At 40.0% G+C, this 10,778-nt stretch overlaps 1 protein-coding gene across 1 annotated transcript; it reads left to right on the forward strand.

The window, feature by feature from the left end:
- The first annotated feature begins 7,992 nt into the window (after window positions 1-7,992).
- On the forward strand, window positions 7,993-10,179 carry LOC106089812 (endothelin-converting enzyme 1). Its single transcript, XM_013255805.2, has one exon. It carries the CDS (start codon window positions 8,152-8,154, stop codon window positions 10,093-10,095), a length of 1,944 nt encoding a protein of 647 aa, XP_013111259.2. The 5' UTR covers window positions 7,993-8,151; the 3' UTR covers window positions 10,096-10,179.
- Window positions 10,180-10,778: the final 599 nt, after the last annotated feature.

The following is a 10,778-nucleotide window of genomic DNA, read 5'->3' on the forward strand; positions in this document are numbered from 1 at the left end:
CTAAGGTCCCATAAAAAATATATATTCTTGCTCGTCTCGTCGACCCGATTAGATCTAGCTATTTCCATCCGTCTGTCGAAACCACGATAGAGGTCGAAAAGCTAGCCGCTTGACTTCTTGAGGCCCAGGAAGCCGCAATTTTTGTCCGATTTGGCTGAAATTTTGCATGTTGTGGTTTGTTATGTTATCCAACAACGGCGCCAAGTACGGTCCAAACCGGTCTATAACCTGATATAGCTCCCATATAAAGCGATCTCCCGATTTGACTTCTTGAGCCCTTGCAAGCTCCCATATGAACTGATTTCCCAATTTGATTTCTTGAGCCCCTGGAATCCGCAATTTAGCTGAAATTTTGCATTTAGTGTTTCGTTATGACTTTCAACAACTGTGGCAAGTAAGGGCCAAATTTCCGATTTGGATGAAATTTAGCATGTAGTGTTTTGTAATAACTGTAAACAACTGTGCTTAACGATCCAAAGCGGTCTTTAACGTGATAAAGCTCTCATATAAACCGATCGCCCGATTTGATTTCTTAATTCCCTAGCAGCCGAAATTTTCGCCTGATTTGGCTGAAATTTTGCACGTTATGTTCCTTTATGATTTCCAACAATTGTGCCCAGTACGTTAAAAATCGGTCTATAATCTGATATAGCTCCCATAAAAACCAATCGCCCGATTTGAATTCTTCAGCCCTTACAAACCGCAATATTTGTCCGATTTAGCTGAAATTTAGCATGTAGCTAATTTGAAGAAGGATGTCGAAGGGCCTAACACAACTCACTGTCTCAAATTTCGGTGAAATCGCACAATAAATGCGGATTTTATCGGCCCAAGACCTTAAATCGGCGGATCGGTCTATATGGCAGCTATATTCAAATCTGGACCGATCTGAGCCAAATTGAAGAAGAATGTCGAAGGGCCTAACACAACTCAATCCCAAATTTCGGCGACGTCGGACAATAAATGCGCCTTTTATGGGCCCAAGACATTAAATCGGTGGATCGGTCTATATGGCAGCTATATCCAAATTTGAACCGATCTGAGCCAAATTGAAGAAAGATGTCGAGTGGTCTGACACAACTTACAGTCCCAAATTGCAGCAAAATCGGATAATACATTTTTTTGTGGGCCTAAGACCTTAAATCGGCGGACCGATATAGCCCATCTTCGAAGTTAATCTGCTTTTGGACGAAAAAAGAATCTGTGCAAAGTTTCAGCTCAATATATCTATTTTTAAAGACTGAAGCGTGATTTCAACAGACAGACGGACGGACATGGCTAGATCGTTTTATATTTTTTTAAAAGAAAGTAAATGCATTTTTAATAAAACTTTGAATGAACTTTAATCAAATGTACTTTTTTTACACTTTTTTTCTAAAGCAAGCTAAAAGTAACAGCTGATAACTGACAGAAGAAAGAATGCAATTACAGAGTCACAAGCTGTGAAAAAATTTGTCAACGCCGATTATATGAAAAATCCGCAATTACTTTTTGGGCAACCCAATACTTTATTGGGTCGGAAATGGACATTTCGATGTGTTGCAAACGGAATGAGAAAATGAATATAACCCCATCCTTCGGTGGTGGGTATAAAAATGTATCAGAAAGAGAATAAATGGAGATTGTTGATTTCTTCCCCAACCCTGGTAATGCATTCGAAAAAAATTTCGCTATATAGCCGAAATAAAGCTTGCGGATCGTATGATAATAAAGGACCAATCATTTGTTTCATGGACAAGCTTTCAAAATCTCATTGCTCGATATATCCAGATTCGTCTATAGCAAAATCGGCAAGTAAATGAACCAATCAATTCATCTTAAACCGGTAAGGAAATTTTGATGCACCTCGGCGGATGTTTTAAGGTGGGTTAGTAAACAATCCGTAACAAATTTCAAGCAAATATGTTGACAAACGACAACATTATTGCAAATTAGCCTTAATCCGAAGAACATATGTATGGGAGCTACATCTAAATCTGAACCGATTTTGACCAAACTTCTTAAATATTGTGGTAGGCATTGAGGAAAGAGTTGTGCACAATTTTAACAATATTGGTCAATAATGCGCTTTCAGTGACCCTAGATTTCTATGAAATTCAACAGTAATGTTGAGAGTCATAAAAAAATCCCTCCTACCAACTTCGAGAGATTCGGATTACAAACGACCACTTTATTGCATTATTACTGCACATCGTACGAACATATATATGGGAGCTATATCCAAATCTGAACCGATTTCGAGCAAACTTTATAGATATTGTGAAAGTCGTTGAGGAAGGCGCTGTGGAATGTTTTGGGAAGATTATTCAATAAATGCGCTGGCAGAGGCTCTGGGAGTGAAAATCGGGCGACATATATATGAGAGCTATCTTAATCTGAGCCGATTTCTATGAATTAAATTAGTAATGTCGAGAGTCATAAGAAAATTCTTCGTACCAAATTTCGAGAGAATCGGTTAACAAACGACCTTTTCATTGCATTGTTACTGCAAACTATTGTTACTATTGGGTCTTTCTCATTTCATTCTGGGTGTTACAAAAAAATGCACTAAGTTGTAATACCCAGGGTACACCACAGTAGTGGTGTAGCTAGCCGCTTGAAATTTTGCAAAAATATTTTTTATTAGTATAGGTCGTATGGGATTGTAAATGGGCCAAATCGGTCCATGTTTTGATATAGCTGCCATATAAACACATCTTGGGTCTTGACTTCTTGAGCCTCTAGAGGGTCCGATTTGACTGAACTTTTGAAGGCGGTGTTAAGGTATCACTTTCAACAACTGTGCTAAGTATTGTTCAAATCGGTCCATAACCTGATATAGCTGCCATATAAACCGATCTGGGGTCTTGACTTCTTCAGCTTTTAGAGGGCGCAATTCTTATCCGATTTGGCTGTATTTTTGCATGAGGTGTTTTGTTGTAACTTCCAACAATTGTGCTTAGTATGGCGCAAATATGTACATAATACCCCTTGCACCCCTTGTACTTGTATAGCTGCCATATAAACCCATCTCTTATAAGCCGATCATGGGACTTGACTTCTTGAGCCTCTAGAGGGCGCAATTCTCATCCGATTTGACTGAAATTTTGCACACGTGTTTAGGTATCACTTCCAACAACTGTGCTAAGTATTGTTCAAATCGGTTCATAACCTGATATAGCTGCCATATAAACCGATCTGGGGTCTTGACTTCTTGAGCCACTAGTGGGCACAATTCTTATCCGATTTGGCTGTAATTTTGCATAAGGTGTTTTGTTATACTGTGCTTAGTATGGCGCAAATCGGTACATAACCTGGTTTAGCTGCCATATAAACCCATCCCATATAAACCGATCATGGCTCTTGATTCTTGGGGCTCTAGCAATTCTCGTCCGATTTGACTGAAATTTTGCACGCTGTGTTTTGTTACGATTTCCAACATCTGTTCTAAGTATGGTCTAAATCGGTGCATAACCTGATATAGCCGCCATATAAACCGATCTTGGATCTTGACTTCTTGAGCCGCTGGAGGGCACAACTCTCATCCGATATGGTTAAATTTTGCATGAGGAGTTTTGTTATGACTTTCAACAACTGCGCTAAGCTTGGCGTAAATCGGTACATAACTAGCACCGATCTGGAATCTTGATTTCTTGAACCTCTAGAGGGCGCAGTTTTCATCTGATTTGGCAGAAATTTTGTACAACGGCTTCTCTCATGATCTTCGACATACGTGTCTAATATGCTCTGAATCGATCAATAGCTTGATACAGCTCCCATATAAACCTCTAATCTCCTGGGGCTTCTTGAGCCCCTTTAAGTTGCAATTCTTATCCGAATGGTCTGAAATATTACACAATGACTTCTACAATGATGTTCAGCATTCAATTCATTTATGCTCCAATAGCATAACAGTTCTTATATAGAACAGTTCGCATAGAACTCAACAAATGCTACCCATGGTGGAGGGTATATAAGATTCGACCCGGCCGAACTTAGCACGCTCTTACTTGTTTTTATTTAATGCTCATATATACGATTGACCATTGTGTGTACTCATCTTTATAGAGATGCAAAATTCTGCGTCTCTCCATTTTACTGAGAGATTTCTTATGTTCTCAAGAGTGTTTTTGGTTTTTGTTTTTCAAGTAAATGAAAATTCGATGAAATATTTTTTCCAGTTCTATGCGAGACGAATATGGAAATTGTTATACAATTTCATTTGAAGTAGTTCAATAAATTAAAAAAAAAATCACCATAAAAGTTTAATTTGAAAATATTCCGTGACAAATAACTATTTTGTATTACGCAGAAAATTTGCTTGGAATATGTTTTTCATAGAAAATTTCGTTTCCTGTTTATTATTATAAACAATTTATGGAGAACTAGTAAGGAAAAGCAAAAGTCGGGCGGTGCCGACTCAATAATACCCTACACCTATCCTATAAGTATAAATTGAGTGCTATATCTAATTCTGAACCGAATTTGATAGAATTCGTCGTGAAAAGCATTGTGCAAACTTTTGGAAAGATAAGTGAATAAATGTGATTGCAGTGACTTCAGAAGTGAAAATCGGGCTAAATATATGGAGAGCATATCTAATTTTTAACGAATTTCTACGAAATACTCCAGTAATGTCAAGAGTCATAAAAAACCATTTCTGGCAGGAGTAATGTTTATTGACACTTGCTTTGAATTACTGGATGTCGTAAGTAGCGGGAAATACATCCGCCGGAAGTCGTTCCCACATACGAACCGTCCTTGCGAAAAAAGAATTCTCTCGATAGTGACTGGTCCGATCAGCTGGCCAATCGATTACAAACCGGTGCGCGCTTCTAAAAAATCTTGTAGTTCTGACAAACAACCTCATAGGAAAAATAGGAAGACTGATTTCCGAAGAACACACACCGTGAAAGAAAGATAGACAATCCACATTTGGACGGTATTCAAGGGAATACCCTACCATCTCAAATCAACAACAACGCCCATCTCTTGACACGGTCAAGAAGCTCCAAGAATGATTTTGGAGCTCCGGCCCATATTCGGCCTGATGTACGCAGTGTAGATATTAAGAAGATCAGAGGGAGTGAAATATTTCTTACATCGTTTAAGATTTCTTACACCGTTTAATTATTAGACGCGTATGTTGAAGGTCATGAGAGAAGCCGTTGTACACAATTTCTTCCAAATCGGATGGGATGGCTCAAGAAGTCAAGACCCAAGATCGGATTATGTGGCAGCTATATGAGGTTATTTACCGATTTGCGCCATTCTAAACACAGTTATTGGAAGTCATAACAAAACATCTCATGCAAATGCTTTAGTCAAATCGGATGAGAATTGCGCCCTCTAGAGGCTCAAGAAGTCAAGATCCCAGATCGGTTTCTATGGCAGCTATATGAGGTTATGTACCGATTTGAGCCATACTAAACACAGTTATTGGAAGTCAAAACAAAACACTACGTGCACAATTTCAGTCAAATCGGTTAAGAATTGCGCCCTCTAGTGGCTCAAAAAGTCAAGACCCAAAATCGGTTTATATGGCAGCTATATCAAAACATGGACCGATTTGGCACATTTACAATCCCAACCGACCTACCCTAATAAAAAGTATTTATCAAAATTTCAAGCGGCTAGCATTACTCCTTCGAAAGTTAGCGTGCTTTCGACTGACAGACGGACAGACGGACGGACGGACATCGGACATCATGACGATCATGAAAATATATCCTTTATGGGGTCTCAGACGCATATTTCGAGGTGTTATAAGCTGAATTACGAAATTAGTTTACCCTCCTCCTATGGTGGAGGGTATAAAAAGAGAGGCAGAAAGGACAAAGCCTTGTGGTACTCCTGCGGTCAATCTATATTCGTCAGATGAGAACAACTCTTATAGTGCGATCTCTGAGAAAACTCGATATAAATCGACCGAAGGTATTACCAACACCAAAACCGAGAAGCTTTGGAAGAAGTGCACCGTGCCAGACGCTATCAAATACCTTGGAGATATCCAGAGCCACGACCTTACTCTCACCGAACTAGTGAATAGAGCGGAATGCCATCAGGTCACACGTGGAGCGATTTCTGCGGAACCCAAATTTATAGCCACCACCATAGAATGCGTGCATCCTAATCTAGCCGTTTCGTTTGTAACATCTCGAAATGTTAGTCTAAGACCCCATAAAGTATAGCCATGTCCGCCCGTCTGTGGAAATCACAACAACGGTCGGGTAGAGCTAGCCGCTTAAAGTTTTGCACAGATACTGAGTATCAATGTGGGTCGATGGGGCTTGCAAATTGGCCATATCGGTTCAGATTTAGATATAGCTCCCATATAAATCGATCTCCCGATTTGAATTTTTGAGTCCGTACCGTACAAATTTTGGATGCGGTGTTCTATTACGAATTCTAACAACTTTGCCAAGTACGGTCCAAATCGGTCCATAACCTGATATAGCTCCCATATAAACCCATATAATCTCCCTCTTTGAGTTCTTGGAACCCTGGAAGCCACAATTTGTGTCCGATTTGTCTGAAATTTTGCAAGTAATGTTCTGTTAGGACTTCCAACAAGTGTGCCAAGTACGATCCAAATCGGTATATAACTTGATATTGCTCCCATATTAACCGATCTCCCGATTTAATTTTTTCAGCCCTTACAAGCCGAAATTTTAGACCGATTTGGCAGAAATTTTGCATATAGGTTTTTGTTATGACTTCCAACAACTGTGCCAAATAGGGTCCAAATCGGTTTATAATCTGATATAGCTCTCATATAAACCGATCTCCCGATTTGGCTTCTTGAGCCCTTACAAGCCGCAATTTTTGCCCGATTTGGCTGAAAGTTTGCATGTAGCGTTCTGTTATGACTTCCAACAACTGTGTCAAGTGCGGTCCAAATCGGTCTTTAACCTAATATAGCTCCCTTATAAAGTTATCTCCCAATTTGACTTCTTGAGGCCTTACAAGCCGTCATTTTTGTCCGATTTGGCAGAAATTTTGCATGCGGTGATCTGTTTCGAATTCTAACTACCATAACCTCATATAGCTTCCGTATTAACCGATCTCCCGTATTTACTTTTTGAGCCTCTAGAGGGCGCACTTCTTATCCAATTTTGTTCAAATTTTGCGACTGTTAAAATACGTTCTTCGACTTTTAACATATGTGCCAAATATGGTTCATAACGGTTCATAACCTTATATAGCTTCCATAGAACCGATCTTCCGATTTTACTTCGGAAGCCTCTAGAGGGCGTAATTCTTCTCCGATTAAGCGGAAATTTTGCACAATGACTGTTTCTTTGACTTTTAACATGCGTGCCAAATATGATATGAATCGGTTCATAATTTGATAAAAGTCCCATATAAACTGATCTCCCGCCTCTAGAGGGCCCAATTCTTATCCAATTTGGTTCCAATTTTGCACAGTGACTGTTTCTGTGACCTCCAATATATGTGCCAAATATGTTCTAAGGTAGTCCATCACCTGATATAGCTTCCTTTTAAACCGATCATCGGATTTTACATCTTGAGCACCTATAGGGCGCAATTCTGATCCGATTTGGTTGAATATGGTCTATGGTCTGCAACATCCAAGCTAACTATGTCCCAAATCGGTTCATCACCTGATATAAATCCCATAGCATAGCAATTCATATCACTTTTCCTTTATTTGGCTATTAAGAGATAGCGGGTAAGTAGCTTGACATATGGAATCCATATTGGAGGGTGTATTAGATTCGGTCTGACAGTGACAAAATCTTGATTAGATGTCATTCAGTGGTATTTAAAAATCGCTTATTTTTCACTTTAACTTTTCTCAGAGTATTTTTGTTTTGATTTTCTCTACCGCGCCTTACAATCAAAATAATATTGGAATTTCTTTCAATACAAAGGCCATATGTTTTCGAATAGGAAAACAAAATATGGCGACATTTGGAATCAAAAATGATGGCGATAAGAAATCGCATCATATTTCCCAAGAACACTTAGATTTGTACTTTTTGTATTGCGCGGTGCAGAGCAGCAGTAGATGCGAGAGCAGTCTTCTCGATTGGTATAGACGACTCAGTTAATGATTTACGGCGCTTGATAACGCAGCGGCTATTGAGTGAATTTGGACGGACAAAAAAATTAAGCAAGAAAATTCAAAACGTAACCCCATCAACAACAATGTGGTCGGTGTGGCTGATTATGCTGGTGTTGGCTGTCAGCGGCTGGGCACCTCAGGTCTTGTCTTCCAGCCAAGGCAAAGATGATGTGCAGGAACGACTATTCCAACTATCTAAGGATGAAAGTATTTCGCCTTGCGATGACTTCTATGGCTATGCCTGTGGAAATTGGAAACCTCAGATGGAAAAAGACGCACAAGGGTCTCTGTCTCAACTGGATTTGGCCTACAATCATAAAATGGGCGAAATTTTAAATTCAGTTAATGGCAGCAACATAGGGGTGAATACACTGGCCCATAAAATTCAACAATATTACAAATCCTGTCTTGCCATAGAGGCTCCAGAGATTGTGGAGTACTTGAAGTGGTTAGAGCTGAACGAACGCCACATCCATTGGCCCATTAGTACCAACATTTCAAGACATCAAGCACCTCTTCGCCACGACTGGATACAAATGCTGGCAACTCTAAGGAAATATGGTCTCAATGATGTCATACTCAATGAAAAGGCCGTGCCCAAAGAACGTAATCGCCTTGTGTTGAACATACAGTTGGGTCGTCCCCAAATGGAGGAAAACCAAATGCACCAACTGCATTATGAAGTGGTTCAGAGTATCTTGAAATTCTTTATGCCACAAAGCGAATACAAAAACTTATGGCGCGATATCCAAGACTTGGATTATCAACTGATGGAGTTGGCAAGTAGACATGAGGACGACGATGAAATCATGTTCACCTCCGTGAGCAGTTTGAATGAGGTGCCTTGGCTGCAACGCTATTTGAGTGTTCTGCTAGACACCAACAACTTGAATCCCTCCATGGAGCTGGTCATCACAAATACGGCTTATCTCAGGAAGGTGATGCAATTCCTGCAGCGATACAATGAGCGATTCATATGTGAATACTTGCAGGTGAAAATTCTTAGCTATTTGCACTACAAGGAACTGCTGTCTAAGCCCAGAAATTGTGTGACCAACACTCGACTGCTATTGCCTTTGGCCACGCAAAGTCTATACGATGTGGCTAATCCAAACTTGTCTAAAATACCATACGAGGTGAACAACATATTTGAAAAACTAAAGACGAAGCTGCAGGAGGTGCTAAAAAGGAACATCTACGACCTAGAGACAAATGTAATCAAATTCCTGACCAACAAAGTGCGCTCTTTGCGATTGTCTTGGGGATATCCCAAAGTAAACGATGCAGAGAAATTCTACGAAAATTTATCCCTGGCTCCCAACGACTATTACGGCAATCGCTTGAAAACTTTTCACCATCACTTCCAATTCGTTCATAGTAGTTTGAATAAACGACTGCAGCTGGAATCCCTGGAATTTTTTCCCTTGGAGCTGGAAGAAACAGCCAAAGGCCTGTTGCCCTACATACTGCCCATGAGGAGAAGAATCTATGTGTCTTATGCTATGTTTCAACCTCCTTTCTATCGGCTTGGAGAATCGCCAATTTATACCTATGGCGCTGTGGGCTTCCTTTTGGCCCGCCAAATGATTTGGGAACTCACTAACATAGCTGACATCGTGGTGAGTGCCTATGGTCAGGTATTTCCCCATATCATGGATATGCTTTTGGACAACAACAAATTTACCATGGACTACGCTCACATAGCCAGCCACCATGCGGATGTGGCGCAAGAGATGGATTCTGCCATTATTGGCCTTAAGTTAGCTTATCAAACCTTTTTGGAGCATACGCCGGATGGTGACCAATCGTTTTTCCTTAATTTTGCCCAAATACATTGCCAAATTCGGAATGCTTCAAGTGCAACGCAGCATAGGCCCTCAGATGATAGTTTGAATCGTAAACTTGTCAATTTAGCGGTCACTCATATCAAAGACTTTTCGAGTGTATTCGGTTGTAAGCATCACCAACATCATGGAGTACTCTATTGGGGCGCGGGTGATGAAGCCAATGATAACTTCTTACAATAGTGCAAAGCATTTTATTTATAGGCTTAATTCTTTTACCGAGAACTGACAATAAAAATCTTATGAACTTATTATTCTTACATTTAACATCGGCTTAAAGAAAATATTTGTATAGCTCGAAAATTTGTAACAAACTGAGATGTAAAATACAGATTTAAGATAACACTTAAAATGTTCAAAAAGTTCTTTCCCTAATGTATTGGCACAGCATACAATGTTGCCTAGTTGGTTGTTCCAGAGACGTGGAATTGTGATTCTCAAATTTGGGTTTAAAATCTTGCTGGTTGGGAGGTCACAGTAGCGCAGAGGTTCGCATGTCCGCCTACGATGCTAAACATCTGGGTTCGAATACTGGCGATAAACATCAGAGATAAAATTTGTCAGTGATGGTTATACCCTCTTACTGGACTCGGTTCTTAGAGACTGGATAAGCCATATCCTAAGGAACAGTTGGATAAACTGTGTGTCCCATGACATTAATATAAGGGAGAAAATGGCACAAGCCACGCCAAAGGGGACATTTTATCGCCGCTCCTATTGGTGACCACCATGACCTATTAAGGATGCTGCCTGAGAAGGGATTTTAACCCGTCTGCCACACAGGCGATTTTATAATACTTCTAAGGGGTAAGGATCCGAAGCAGCTATGCAGAAGATCCCAAAGGGTCTTGCATATGGCATCTGAC

The sequence above is a fragment of the Stomoxys calcitrans genome, chromosome 4, assembly GCF_963082655.1.
Source record: "Stomoxys calcitrans chromosome 4, idStoCalc2.1, whole genome shotgun sequence".
Lineage (NCBI taxonomy): Eukaryota > Metazoa > Arthropoda > Insecta > Diptera > Muscidae > Stomoxys > Stomoxys calcitrans.

Bases quoted from the DNA above. Each gene is read 5' to 3' on its own strand.
- LOC106089812 (XM_013255805.2), top strand. From the start codon at position 8,152: ATGTGGTCGGTGTGGCTGATTATGCTGGTGTTGGCTGTCAGCGGCTGG.